Genomic DNA, 15754 nt, shown 5'->3' on the forward strand with positions numbered 1-15754 from the left:
CCTGAAGAAGGCTCCACAGCCGAACATTGTGTTTCTTTTCTTCTCTTTTCAGCATGGAATAAACCTTTATTTGTTACTTAATATCATGATCACGGCTTTCATTTTACTCACTTAGTACATTCCTGGTTTTCTTATATTAGAATAGTATTTTCTAAATGTAGTGTTTTGTAGCGTACTCTTATCACTGAATGCTTTTTTATATATATATTGGTATAAATTCTGATTCCATTAATTAATCTAGGTTACATTCCTATGTCTGAATTCTTTTTGTTTTTGCTGTACCTCCACCTCTTCCATCTTTCCTGTCTTTGGCTTCTGTTGAAAGACTTCACACATTTTGGAGTCTTTTAGTCAAATAAAGGAGAATATAATTTGCTCAAGTGATTTAACTTGAACACATTGTATTCTTCAGTATGTGATACTTACTGTACAGTTGCCTGATAAATGAATAGAATTCTGGACTCGTAACTGCTGGGGAACTGGTAACAAATTGCAGGTGAGACACTGCCGTTGTATCTTTGAGCACTGTACTTCATCTAAATTGTTCCAGAAAATACCCGACTATATAAATAGGTGCAGTTGTAAGCTGATTTGGATGAATACCTGAGATTTATATTTACATGTGTAAATATACATACTGCAAAGCTTTGAAATATAAACATGTGGGGAGGGAACACAAGTGTTGTATTTTGTAATACATCTTATGAATGTATACTGTATATTAAAACAAGAAATGTAGTAGCGTGGAAACAATTCCAATGCGACTCAATTAAAGAGTATTTCTTAAGTATTCATAAACAGGACATGCATGTAGTGATCAGTGATGTTGCACCCTGCATAATAAAAGACTACAAATAAACATTTTATTGGGAAATTGCACTCAATTTCTGTTAACAGAAAAATGTTGCATTCATACTGTAGGTCCCCATTCCAGTGACTCCAGAACTAGATCCCCTGACAATGCTGACAGATGATGCAGACATAGCAGCCTGGCAGAATGAAGGCCTCCCTGCTGATAGGATGTCTACTGAGAACGCGACCATTCTTACTAGTTGCGAACGCTGGCCCCTGATGGTGGATCCACAACTGCAGGGTATCAAGTGGATCAAGAATAAGTATGGAGAAGACCTCAGAGTGATTAGGATTGGCCAGAGAGGGTAAAGCATAGACTCTTTTTGTGCTCTTTTGTGTTTTTTAGTTATAGCTGTGACCACTATTGATCAAATATTATATAATGGAATTATACAATTCAGTATTGTGGAGTGGTAAACAGAAAATCAGAAAAATAGCTGTATACTGTACATATGAAAAATATAAAAGGGTACAAATGCTAGGAAGCCTTTCATACCATGTAGCCTGTTTGGTAGTTAATAGGTATTTGACACAAGAAATACAAGAAATACTTTGTTTTTTGCTTGTTTTTTGTGTTATTTTGTTGTTGTTTTGTGTTATAAAGAAAACTATATCAGGATATAATTATTATTGTCTTCATACAGCTACTGATACAGTATTAAAATTACAACTAAAATATTCCTGTTTCTTTCGCATTTCACTTTTTTCACTCAGTTACTTGGATTCCATGGAAAGAGCCTTATCTGCTGGTGAGGTAGTTTTGATAGAAAATTTGGAAGAAACAGTTGATCCAGTTTTGGGGCCTTTGCTCGGTCGAGAGACAATAAAGAAAGGAAGGTGAGCATTTTAGAAAATATCATTTATACCTTGATGTTTCGTTGGCATATCTCTATAACATGATGTTTTTTTATTTATTTTTGAAATATCTGTATCTTCTGCTGATTTACACCACAATTCTGAGTAACCAGATGTTACCCAGTCTTATTACTTATTTTATTTGTGAGACCCAGTCATCTAATTGGCAACTCTGATGTGCAATGGGCTTGAAGAATTTCATATGATTCACTTTGATAATTTTTCTTGGAATGTTTGAGGTACATTGTTATTTTATGTAATTTTTCTGTTTTTTGTTTTTTTCAGGTTCATTAAAATTGGTGATAAAGAGTGTGAGTATAACCCAAACTTTCGCCTAATTCTTCATACCAAACTGGCAAATCCCCACTACCAGCCTGAGATGCAGGCCCAGTGCACCCTCATTAACTTCACTGTCACCAGGGATGGGCTGGAGGATCAGCTGCTGGCTGCTGTAGTCAGCATGGAGAGACCAGACCTGGAAGAACTGAAGGCAAGCATACATAACTCTTAGGGATTGGATTAGAATTGTAGTCACTCTGTCTGCTTTTGTGCATAGAGATTTCCCTGCTTACATTTAAAGCTCCCAGGAAAGTACAAAAGTTTCCTCTAAAGGTGATGATAAGAATAGAATTATTCCTTTCATTTATATAACACTTTTAATCCCAAAGGTTCTCAAAGTGCTTTACATATCACCCCATCTGGGGGACACTTAGCAGTCGTTATCCACCAGCAGCCCCACTACGCAAGATTTTGAGGAGAAGCAAGAAATGAAATATTTTACTAATTGAATTAAGGGGGGGGGGGCTTTTGGGATGCTAGATTGTTTCAGATGCCTGATTAGTGTACTACAGCATTGGTCTGGAAATTCTCTGGAAATCTGGCTTATTACAACATTTTTTACAGGGCAGCATTTTGCTACAGTAATTGTTGCATTAGCTTCTAGCAGTACAATAATATATATTCCCTCTATTTAGTAATTAATATTTATTTGCTTTCTTTAGCTTTTGAGGCAACTTAAATGTAGCTCTTCCCTAAACTGTGAAGTACTCGCCTTGAAGGGAGAACTTTAGTTTCAATCACATTATAGTCAGAAGAATGCATAGGGAATATAATTGTAATATTCATCAGTAAAATTGCCGATGAAGCCCAGATGGAATCCAAAGGCTTAATTATCTGTGAAATTCAAACACAGTATTTGCACACATACACTAACACGGATGTGAACAACATTAATGCCCTCTGTGATAAATTAGTGTAAATGGAAATAATTCAGTATATCACATCTGGCTCTGTTTTATCACAGCAGTAAAATTAATCAATTTTAGACTGTTGTGGCAACATGAGACCCATAGTCAGACTACACTTGAATCTTGGAATCTACAAGGGTGTGGGTGGGTGGATCGAGAGTAGAACATGTTAGGGCTGTGATGATTAAAGATTTCTTTAAAAATTATTCTGAAACTTGGTTCACACCTTCCCCTTCTCTCAATGACAGACTTGTTTTCGTGTAATCTTCTCTATTCACATGCAGGTTTCGACTTCACACCTCTCTTCACCTCTCTGCACTTAACACCACCTGAGCAGCCTCTCTGCCTCTCCCCTGCTCCCGCCTCCTCCACTCTCCCAGCTTTTGTTCTCCTACTATGCTATTTAATCTTTGCAGTCTGCCCTGTCTTTCTCACACCCGAAGAAGGCTCCACAGCCGAAACGTTGTGTTTTCTTTCTTCGTTCTTCAGCATGGAGTAAACCTATTAATTGTTCCTTTGCAGCCTACGCATACTGACACAGCTACCCACCTGAACTACACTTGAATCTTTTCTGTTATTTGTTTTATGCTCTAATTCTCTTAAATGTTGTGATTTTTTTTATTTATTTTGACATAATGTAAACATTATTCTGCCAAACACCTGGTACACATTGTATTTTTTGCAGCTTTTAAACTTTTTTCAAAGCCACTGAAAAATTGGAGCACATTGAAAACCACTGCTTTTAAAAATCAGTTGGGGGTAACAAAAGCAATGGTGTGCTTTTGCTACAATTCTTAAAATGTTTCGTTTTATGGTGACCATGATTGGTGTTTACCAACATGCATTGGTATAGTGAAACTGCTATAACATGCATTTTATAGTGATACTGAAAGGGGGTCTGCTTATTTAAAGATTGCAGGAACACAAATGGCAGCAGAAAAACATATTTACCAGGGAAAAAATTGAGAGCAGTATTGTTTCAAAGATTGTGAGCTGGAAACCAATATTAAATATGAAACTTTAAGTTAAGCAGGTCAGCTAGATACAAATGTGAATGCATTTAATTTTTGCCTTTTCTTTTTAAGTTCATCTTAGCACATCTTATATAAATAAGTTCAATCTTTCAAATTAGCTTTGATAAAATCAAGATGATCATTAAGACAGTATCTGTTTTAAAACAGTGACTTCTAATGTCAGTTCCTATTTGACATTTTTCCTAAATTCCAAGCATATGATGAAAATTGACTAAATTAGAAAGTTAATTTTAATAAATGTCAACTACTGTACATGTCTGTAGTTCCCTTTATTTGTAACTTCATACTAGTTCAATGTTTTTGGACCTCTGGTTCCATGAGGCTGACTGCATATAAATCTCTCTTTCGCTCCATGTCTAATTGTTTTACAGTAATTACTGTGTGTTCAGATCAGTGTACAAAATCTGAGAAGGAAAAAAGGGATGGTTGTTTAGTAAGAAGCACTGAGACATTCTGCTCTGAAAAGATCCAGGTGCTTTTCCATCTTATGATTTATCTAAAGATAAAGATAGATCTTGTTACTGCATAATTCCTAGCTAATCAACATTTTAGTCAGCTCTGAAAGTACATTGTTGTTTCCAAAATTGGATGCACTTACTGGACACTAGTTTACTAATTATTTCTCTGCGATGATAGGCATATGATCTAATTTTAATCCCAATTACTGTTTATACTGGATGGTTAATTGTTTGTTTTCTGGGCTAAGTAATTAGATGTACAATATGCCAGTGGATTTTGAATCATTAATAAATGACTCATTATAATTTTGGATTCGGAGCTGATATGCTTCTCTTCATCCTCTTTGAGACTGTTTACAATTTCAAGGTCAAATTCAGTCATCGGTATCATAAATTCCTCTGCATTTATTTAATAAACATATTAAAAGGTATTTTTTTAGCTGCTGATTAAAACAACCACAATAAAGCTCATAAACATTGTATGCAGACAATGCATATTGATACTGCTTCATGGTGAAAAACAAAAATGTTGCTTACTGTCAATTCTTTTGTTTCTATCGGCTATATAAGTTATTCCATATACATGTACTGGACATATACTGGATATGTTATGCTTAAAAAAATCTTACTATACATTCCCCAGAGGCATGGGGAAAAATTCTTAGAATCAATCATATTAAAAAAAAACTTTTGCAATTACATTGTTCACCCTTTAATTTGTGAAAAAAATGAAACACTTTCCAGGAGAATGTAATGAACACACATATTGAGAAATAGCTGCCTACCCATTTTTTAGACCTGTCAGTAATGTTTGTTTTCTTTGAAGATAAAGTATTTCCTTTCTTTAAAGAGGACATAGTTCCTTAGCCAAGAATTGTTCAGTACTGCGCTGTCTCATAGTTTATTTTATACTGACAGAAATGCAATTAATTGGCAGGTGTATTCACTCAAGATGAATCAAGTTGTGTTTTTTTTATTCTCTGGCCCCAGCTATATACCTGCCAATCAGTAACTTCAGTGTAAACGTGCATAGGATTAAATTCCATTCCAACTTGTGTTGTTAGTTTTGTGTTAAGAAATAAAATGCCTCATTATTATGGCCTGCATACATGAAACTTTTTACTGAAGCCAGGCATCCGGTTTACACCATGAGTCTGTTCAAGAAATGAGGAACAGAAAATTCTGTAAAACATAAACATCAATAATACTGTAGAAATTTGGATTAAATTGTCTAGCAGATGTACATAAGTCAAAATACCTTTTAAAATATTTTAATCTGCTTGTGCGTTGACTTTAAATAAAATGCTCTCCCCTGCTTATTTCCTACAGTGTGATATAATAATCATCTGGATTACATGGGTTTAATTTAATGTTAAGCATGTAATGAAAGTGGGTTATTTCACTTCATAAGCAGTAGTTGAGGGAGGAGGAGGAGTAATGGTATCTATTAATTTTATATTATCAAAAATTAAATACAGTGACTTCTTTATCATCTGAGCTTTTTTGTCCAGTCTGTTCAATTCATTTTATAAACTGTCAAGGACATACTCAGTCCTGTGCTATTTTCAAAAACATCTGAGATGACTCTGAGGCATATAAAAAACTGTTTCTGCTTTCTAGTCCAGTCTCACAAAGCAACAGAATGGTTTCAAGATCACGCTGAAAACTCTGGAAGACAACCTCTTGTCTCGGCTTTCAGCTGCCTCCGGGAACTTCCTAGGGGACACTGAACTGGTGGAAAACCTTGAAACCACAAAAAGAACTGCTGCTGAGATTGAGGAGAAGGTAAAATATATGCTACCCCTTTCCAGGCTCTCCAGGTACTGTATCTGGACACTGAAAACCCAAAGATTACCTCAGGCTCCATGGACTGAATGACCGACTGTAGTTTTCAGTTCTCATTTCTTTCTGTATTACAGTGTGTGATTAATGAATTAGATAAGTGAGCTTATTTTTTTAAACTGCACCACTGCTACAGCCCCTTAGCAGCTACAAGGAGCTCAAATGAGAACATTAGTGTTTTGTGTCTCCTGGCAAGGACTCCTGGACAATTTTCCTCAGGGATGTAACAGTCAGGTGGCCTAGATTTAATCTCTGTGAAAGGTGAAGGTATTTTACAGTTGGAAAGTTAACTTGGGAAAGAAAAAAAAGCTTTGGTTCCTTTGTCCTTGAAAAAGTGTTTGATTTGTCATTGCCTGGTTTTGCATGAAAATTGCAATCTCAGAATATTCTTTGTGTCTTGTCATGAAGCATAAATTCAGGCAAATGTTCCTTATATGGCAAACCCATGAGCATTTTTTCTTGAATTAATTAACTAAAATTTTATGTGGCCTAAAGGTTCTTTTTGTAAGAATCTCTTCCAGATGTAATGTTTCCAGTAGATTCTTTTTTGTCTTAAAGTGTCACACAACTGAAACGGATTGAATTTATTTCAGTCTTTGCTTTCCAATTGATCATTTACTGAGTCCATTTGAATACAAAGCATCTGCATGTCCCACAAAAAATGTGTGGTGGCAGGAGAAGATACAGGTACAACACATATACAATCAAAAATATTTCAAGGTAATGGCTGGAATGGGAAGGTGTTAAATGTGCATGGAGAGTCATAAATAGTTACAGGTATGTGTTATAGTGATGAAACAGAATCGGTTTAATGTATTTCATGTACTGGCATGATCTCACTAAGGGCACAATATATCTTGAGAAGTATGAATTAATTGCTGGGTACTTTATATTGTTTAGAGATAAATCATGATTGTTTTTTTCCTGTTACACTTTAAATTACAGGATGATTATATATTACTTGTCCAGACGGGGACAATAGTGTAAATTAGTAATTAGGGGTCTGGAGTTTGGTTTGTGTTGTTGTACCCTTGAAATGTCATTACTTCCCTTACATATCCTGCTGTTTCAATGGATACTCTTACAGCTCATCATTGCAAATTGGAATTTACTTATCAATTTATTTATTTGGTTAAATTAGGGATTAAAAAGATACAAGGCAACAATTGTAACTCTGAGTCAACTAATTAAAATAGAAGCAGGAGGATGTTGTAATTTTGACCCCCCTTCCCAGATTCCCCCATTGCTCTACCAATTAGGTGTGCATAAAAATGATGCATTTACTCCCATTTCAAGTTTAAAACCCTAAGAAATAATTTTCTTATTTCACAGAAAGCCTGTGAGTTTTTTTGCTATTTAATCAGCCACCCATAACATCTCACCCCCGATATATGCTGTCAACACTTTTTAAGTTGTTGTGCCTGACGTGGTGACATTTTTATAAAGCTCCATAAACTGCAATTATTTTACTTGCTTAAACAGCCCTCCTTCCTTACCTTTGAGGCATTTGTATCAGGTTCTGCAGTATGCTTGAAAATTTAAATTTTTGGCTTTTCAGCAGATTTCAGTTGTAGTGATGGTGCTGTTGATACTTGATCATTAGTAAGTCTCAATGGTGATTAATATAACAAAAAGAAAGATGAAAGTGACCGTGCAGTTTTCTGTTTCCTGAATACCAGCATCTACGCACACACTGCAGAAATAACCCCTGGTGCTTGTTAAAAGATGCTTTCTTCGGCTTCTTGTGTTCCAGGTAAAGGAGGCCAAGGTGACAGAAGTGAAGATCAATGAGGCAAGAGAACACTACAGACCTGCTGCAGCTCGGGCTTCTTTATTGTACTTCATAATGAATGACCTCAATAAAATCCATCCCATGTATCAGTTCTCTTTGAAGGTACTCTCTTAATGGCCTACCAGTTTACTCCAAAGAATCCCCTAATGGAATTCTTGTTGGCAGATAAACTGTTTTAATAAGTTATTTATTTGTTTTTAAAGAGATAATTTCTGTTCTGTTCATTATTTTTTTCTGTGCTGCTTGTGTTCCCTTATGTGTTTAAAACATCCTAAAACATTTATTTAATTACCTACCTTTTCAGACCTTGTGACGCAAGGTATCCTGCAGACTGAAGTAAATGGGTCTCAGTTATTTTATGTACCGCCATTTAACTGTTCAGTGACTGCAGAAGGTTAACGTTGGTTGAGTCTGCGATTATACACAATAGCTATCTGTTGTACTGTATATATGATATGTACCATTGTATGACAAAAATGCATTCTATTGAAAATAGACGGTGATAGTGAGGCAGATGATAAATCTAGAGTTCTTATAAATACACACAAATATCACTATATATATATTAAATACAGTAGAAAGAACCATAGTTCAACTTTATGTTCTGTGACTGTAACAGTAAGATCTGAACAGTTTGTTTGCATATTTGTTTTGGATTCAGGAAATCAAATGTCCATTTGACCTACATGGTTTTTATCCTCTTTATTGACTTCACATTGCCTAAGGTGTTAATTTTCCAATTCATTCTCCATGCTGTGTAACATATCTTTAACTCTAATTTGCACAATTTGCTGCCAGCTAGTATACAGTTATGCATCTAAATAATGAGCTGTTCTACTCTCATACTTAGTGATACAGTAGTTGATGAGATTTTTTTTAATCTGTTTAGTTAGCCTAATATGTGGCTTGAACAGAGAACAAGTTTTTTAAATTTTCAAGGGCATTACTAAAGCTAAAGCTTGTGGAATTACTTAGAAACAACAGTGAAACACAATTGCAAACTAAAACACTTCTTTATTAGCAGTGTTGCAGAAGTCAGTATTTTGGCATCTGTTTAGAAATGAGTGTGGATGGGATCCGCAGATCACTTAGTTACTAACTACAAACATAGCTGCCAACATGGCCTCCTCTAGTTTGCAACCTTATTTATGATCTTAGGTTTGTATAATATCACACCATCATCTGCTGATACTTTGTAAGCATGCATTGACCTATTTCACCATCATCTTCAGCTGTTTTTAGTTAAGTGTGAGTGTATTCGGTACAATTCATAGTCTGCATAGTTAAAAAATTATATATTTTCTTGTTTTCTATTGCTATTAAGGTATGCAAATGCACTTAATATAAAATAGGCATGTTAAAGTTATATATAATCCCCAAAAATGTAAGTCTCATATTCATGCATATACACTGAACAAGATGGCATACTGTGTTCAGTATACAAAATGTAGTGTCTAATGTTTTTGTGTATAGTTTTGTGTTTCACGATACAAAAATTGGTTCATAATAGATTCATAAGTCCTCTCCCCAAGATATATAGTTGAAAAGAGATAACTGATCTACTGTACAATGACAATTTACATGACATCTGATATTCTTTCTGTATGCAGGCTTTCAGTGTGGTTTTCCAGAATGCAGTCTTAAAAGCCCCTCCAGATGAGACCCTGAAGCAGCGAGTGTCCAACCTGATCGATAGCATTACTTTCTCTGTCTTTCAATACACCACAAGGGGACTGTTCGAATGTGATAAGCTCACCTACATTGCACAGCTAGCATTTCAGGTAACTCCTTCCAAAAGTAATTCAGTTTGTGCATTTTGAATTAAATAAAGTGTCTTTCTTTAGTGAAGGTCATTTTATAAAGGGTCACAAATTCATGTTAACATGGGACCATGTGAAACTACAGTAGAATATATTTTTAAAGATGCTAAAATAATTGAAGATAGCATATCCTGATATCAGTTTCTTTGTGAGCATGGAAGCTTTCATGGAGTTTGGGTATTGGTAAGGAGGATTAATGGCGTTTTCTTTAATGGAATATTGGTATATTGTTTAGTCCAATAATGACATTGAGCACTTAGAAAAAAAATACATTCTATTACAATGTTAGTATGCCAGTTATTTTTTTGTTAACAGTACTAAGTATGGTCAAGAGTATAAGTCTACAGAATTATTAATGCTCAAATCTACAGTAAAGAGTGTTTAGCATGGCTTGAGAAAATATGGAATACATTATTAATGCAACACCAGTGAAATTACAGTAACTGTTTATGCTTAATAATGATATTAATTGCAATATTTTTATTTTTTTAAATGTAGATTTTGGTTATGAATAAAGAAATCAACCCAACTGAGCTAGACTTTCTCCTTCGATACCCTGCTCAGCCAGGTGTATCTTCTCCAGTTGATTTCCTCTCCAATCATTCCTGGGGGGGCGTTAAGGTAAGGATATTCCACTTTGCTGAAGACAGCAATACAGTATATTCCAAAGGAATTCCAATATTTTGCTCAAGTTAAAATGAGCACTGTTGTTATAAAAACAAAAAACAAATCTACTGTCCAATTGATCTAATTACAATATGTTACAATATAAGTTACAATATGAAGTTCAATTGGTCTTGGATCTCATGAAAGAATTGCATATGAATGGTCATTTTTTATTCTTCTAATTCTCTTGGTTTACTAGACTACAGAGAACATGTGTTTCATGGTAGTGCATATCGTTCTTAGATGGAGTATGTTTGGATGGAAAATGTCATCTGAGCTAATTGAGATTTGCTAATTGAGAATAAATATCTATATTTTTTCCTGCTGCTTGTTAACTTCAGTTTTTTTTTATGCTGTAGACTTGTCCTGGCCAAATCAACTTGTACAACACACATAAACTTGAAATTTTACTCTTTGATATTTCATAATTTCCTTTGATGAAGTCCTTGAGAGTTGTTTTTTTCTGGGGAGAATTGCAAGTGTTCTTTTGAAATGAGTTAATATGGAAAACATTATTGTTATTATACTTAGTGGTTATTTTTAATAGAGTATATGGAACAATGTGCAATTTGGTTTTGACTTTTAGATTACTGGGTAAGTACGCTAAGAGAATTAAACTATCCAAGCAATATTAAATCTTATTCTTTTCTCCTCTGAGACTGAGACAGAAGCATTACTATGTAGATGTGCATTATATATCAATTTTAAGTACAGTTTTTGCTTAAGGAAAATGCTTGCGTTTTCATTGTTTTCTATTTTACATTAGATCATGGATTCTTTCCTTAATGGGTTTTTGCAAGAGTATCTAAATCCAGCCTTTGATTCCTCAAATCCTCATGTAACGTTCAATTTGACGTATTTAAGGAACTAATTTGAGTAATCCATTATTATTAGGGAGTTAAAGTGTTTTTTTCTGTTGAACTTGATATATTCTAGAATTGCAACAGCTCAGATTTGCATAACACAATTTTGAGTAATATTCATAAAACCCCTAATGTAACAACATCAAAAAGAAGCATTTAAACTTCTTTTGTATGAAATTTATATTCCTCTATAGGAAAATTGGCTTTGAACAGCAGTAAACTTTTTTATGAATTTAGTCCTTTATGTATCTTTCACTGCCCTAGTTTAATCAACAGCTGTCAATTGAAATGTAACAACTTCTGGGTAAAATAAACTATAGAGATATTGGTTACATTTGATATACAAAAGCTAGAGCACTGGAACAGTCAGGGAACTCAGGTTAAATTCAGGTGCTGTACCAATACTGCTACATAAACAAGAAAGTACGATTCCATAAAGTAAATATTTCCAGCATTTGTTTATCCTTCCTCCTGTTGACTTTCACCTGTGGTGAAAGATTGAAACATACCATGATGGAATGCTTAAACAGGTCTTAGAAAATTGCAATTCTTCCCTCTCTAATTGGCTTTGTTAAAATTCTGTTTCAGTTTACCCCCTGGTCCACTCTGCAGAACTCTCACTATTGTTTATGTTTTAATGTCCCATAAAAGTTTAATCAGTCCCTTGCCATTAAAACCTGAAGCACAGATCCCTTTTCTTTCATTTTAATTGTCCAATTTTTATTGTACGAGTAACTTTTACAGGCAATTTATACAGCACTGACAACATCAGGGCAGAAGTGTCGAGAATACCGCAGTGGCTTTATTTACCTAAATGGAATGTACTCTCCTGAGCATGCTAACAGAATAGACAAGCCTTCATTTTGTCTGGTCAAAATCTAACAACTAAGAGTTTTTTTGTATGAAAGAGACTTACATCAAAATAACTGTGGGCTATTTTCCATACATGTTTGAATTTTTATTGAATTACTTTTTATTTACAGTCCAATAGGAAGGTGGCTTTTTCATATTTTTCTGAAGAGTGCTTAATATATTTATACAGTAGGTAATGCTAAATATTAAATTCATGCATAATGCAGCATTAAAGCATTAAATATGGGGGGGGGGGGGCAAATTTGTTTACATTACCAATAGGAATGATAAGGTCAAACAGAGATTTTTTTTATAAATTAGGAGGCTTTTGTGGTAAACTGTTCTAACAATGGATGTTGTACTTGATTGAATGATTTTGTAAGCACAGTCTCGCTGCTGTATGTCTTTACGATTGCTAGAAAGCTATAAAGGAGTAAAAAGCATACTGTATGTTTGCTTCAAATCTTCATGTATGTGAGCAAAATTATCTAATCTTGTACTATAAATGACCATTCCATTCATAATTAACACCCAGAATTCATAAAATGTCAAAGTGCTGTATGAATATACAAACCTACCATGCAAAAAAAAAGATTTATATTTCCTTCTTCTTTTCAAAGCCATGAGTATGTAGCAGGATGCTGAAGATCTTTTGTACTTCCAGGTCAAGCACATGTTTTGTTGATTTTTTTAATACTGCATCTCTATTTCTAGACTCTTAAAATGATAAAACACTTCTGTTAAAGTTTTATTTATTTGGTTTTATGCCCCAAAATATTTTAACAATACATTCATGTCATACTGTGAAGGGTGGAGTTTATGAGACTCTAAATGGTTACCCAATATGTTTAGAGATACATTTGTTTTTTGTAGCATGAGGATCATGTTAAGCAACAAATACCAGATCCTTTTTTGTAGGAAGGACTAGATAGACCATACATTTGCCTCTGTACGGGATCTTGATTTGATGACAAATAACTGCTGAAACCATATCCTAGTCATTTTATATCTCTATGGGACATGCAATATATTTTACAACAGTGGATGGTTGTCGCGGCTAGAATGCAGTGCAAGATAATACTTTTTCTTTCTTTTAACACGACCTAATCCAAAAGTATGAAGTAAATTGATAATTAATACAAAAATGAAAAAGTCATAAATGCAGAAGATTTGCAGTACACATTTAGCTGAGTGGCCACTGTCTGTGTCAATAATGGGGATTCTCATGATTTAATAATAAAAATACCTACACTACCTCTGGGAGGTTTCTTAGTCACGTAGTAAATTTCAAGCAAAGACTCAATCAGCAGCAGCTAACCAGCATTAATATCTGGTGGGGTGTCTGTTTGTCTGTTTTAGTATTCTTTTCTATATCATCTTATACAGGTAGTTTTAATGTTTGTTGACATTGAATTCTCATCACCACACTATCATGCCTGCGTTGACAGTGTGTTACAATATATCTCAAAGGCATTTCACACTATGTTTTCTCATGAAGTTGTTTATAAAAATCTCTGCAGAAGCAACTTAATTACTTATGCTCTATATGTTTGCTGTTATAATTAGCATGACTGATGATAATTACATTGTGATGTTTATGCGGCAAGATGTTTTTGGCAGAAAACATGTTAAGAAGACTCTTCAAGGGCAGCATGTAAAATCTAATATATACATCATTGAAAGAAACATATCACAACTGCAACATATTCACAATGTGATTATTTAGAAAATGCCAGTTTTTTTGTAACAAGGCACTGAAATTATATTGAACCAATATGACAAATTCAAATTTATTACACTTAATATAATTTGCTGACAGGATTGATGAGCATGTAGTCTACTGTGAAAGTCACAGGGTTGCAGTTTATGTGACCACCACAGTAAGAAATACAACCTATATACAGCATATAACTCACAACTAGATTGTAAATGCTATCTTTAGAATTTTCTCCCTTTCCTCTCATTGAGATTGTTCATTGTTCTTAGAGCTCAGCTCATCCCACAGTTGTTCAGTGGGGCTTATAGGACACCCACATCATAATTATCAAATTCTTCTCTTTTAAGAAAGCCATTGTTAAACAGTCTTAACACAGGATGAAACAAGCATTGTTTGGATGTAATTTTGTCATGATAGGATAAGCCCTTAGGATGTAATTCAGACACTTCTAGAACAGTTTACAGACCCCCTAGCAGTGTTTAATTGGTAAATTACAAGGTGTTTTATGTCAGTGTGAACTGGAAGGAATGGATATATAAGGGGCAACAGAGGAACCACAGCCCTTAACTGTGACATTCACATAATGCTTAACATCAATATAATATAATTAAAATTATTATAATATATTTTTATATAATATCTTTTCAAATACTATTATCACATGCTATTAAGCCTACTCTGTTTTTGACATTTCCACTCTTAAGGACATATACTGTAGTCTATCCATAGTATACTGTAGATGTCATCAACTGCATGATCTCCCACTATCTTATAATAGTACATGAGTAATCACAACGACAAAAATATCTAATTTTATTTAATCTAATCCTAATCACACTTCCATTTGTCTATGTTTCTAAGTCTTGCACCCACATTTTACTTCCACATATCTCTCTCACATTCCCTCTACCTCCCCATCTACACCCTTCCAGCAAATTTGCGCTAAATACTCACAATAGTAAGGGGGTGTGGGGGAACCTTTCCACATGGCTTGGCTGCCATTTCCTCAACTAGGTGAGTCTCACCAAATATGCTATGCAAACAATATTTCATCACATTTTTAGGATCGAACCAAACTACTGCATTTTTAAATTGAGAACATGCATCTTAAAATGTTTATGTCACAAGGAGGTGCAGCGGCTGTGTTTACAGTCCTCAGAAATCTGAAATTGAGAGATACTGGAGCTGAACACCGGCACAAATTGAACACATTGTACTGTAGCAGCATTTTGTTCAGACTAAAGTAGAACTTTCTTCAGCTGAAGTTTACTTTAAACTGTGAAAACACGAAGACATTAATAAGAAAATATTGAATGGATACTGGCTGTATGGTAGAACTACCCGGATTAGTTGATAACCTAGTGATCAGAAGAAGTGTCCTGGAGAAGGATAAACCCCAATTCCCCAATTGATTATTGGGGTTTGTCTGTTTTCTCTGAGATAATCTAGGCAAGGCTTAGCAGCACACAGGATGGTCTTAAACGTTTGTTCTCATTACAAATACTTTAAGAATCAGCTTGAAGTAAATCACTGTGGTGCCAGGGGACCATTTCACTAACATTCAATACTGTAGCTTCAGGCTTTCGTTTCTGCTTTTTCACAAAATAAAAAGACTGTATATACAGTAGTGCTGTAATGGTATTCCAAGATCTGAGGATAAGAATGCCTTAAACCAAGCAAAACAACACACATTTCTTTCTTGTGGCATAAGCAGATTTAGTATTTTTGGTTATGAAGGAAAATGTTCATTCTGCTC

The 15754-nt window shown here is 34.5% G+C and overlaps 1 protein-coding gene across 1 annotated transcript in view; it reads left to right on the forward strand.

The window, feature by feature from the left end:
• Window positions 1-15754, forward strand: part of dnah9 (dynein, axonemal, heavy chain 9) — a 148567-nt gene that overhangs the window by 92775 nt on the left and 40038 nt on the right. Inside the window, exons 53-59 of the mRNA XM_088928171.1 lie at window positions 922-1157; window positions 1567-1689; window positions 1993-2197; window positions 6067-6231; window positions 8042-8182; window positions 9691-9861; window positions 10399-10521. Of these exons, the coding sequence (XP_088784297.1) occupies window positions 922-1157; window positions 1567-1689; window positions 1993-2197; window positions 6067-6231; window positions 8042-8182; window positions 9691-9861; window positions 10399-10521 (1164 nt within the window). The remainder of the gene's footprint in view (window positions 1-921; window positions 1158-1566; window positions 1690-1992; window positions 2198-6066; window positions 6232-8041; window positions 8183-9690; window positions 9862-10398; window positions 10522-15754) is intronic.

The sequence above is a fragment of the Atractosteus spatula genome, chromosome 11 (genome assembly GCF_055471065.1).
Source record: "Atractosteus spatula isolate fAtrSpa1 chromosome 11, fAtrSpa1.hap1, whole genome shotgun sequence".
In the NCBI taxonomy this organism is placed as follows: Eukaryota; Metazoa; Chordata; class Actinopteri; order Semionotiformes; family Lepisosteidae; genus Atractosteus; species Atractosteus spatula.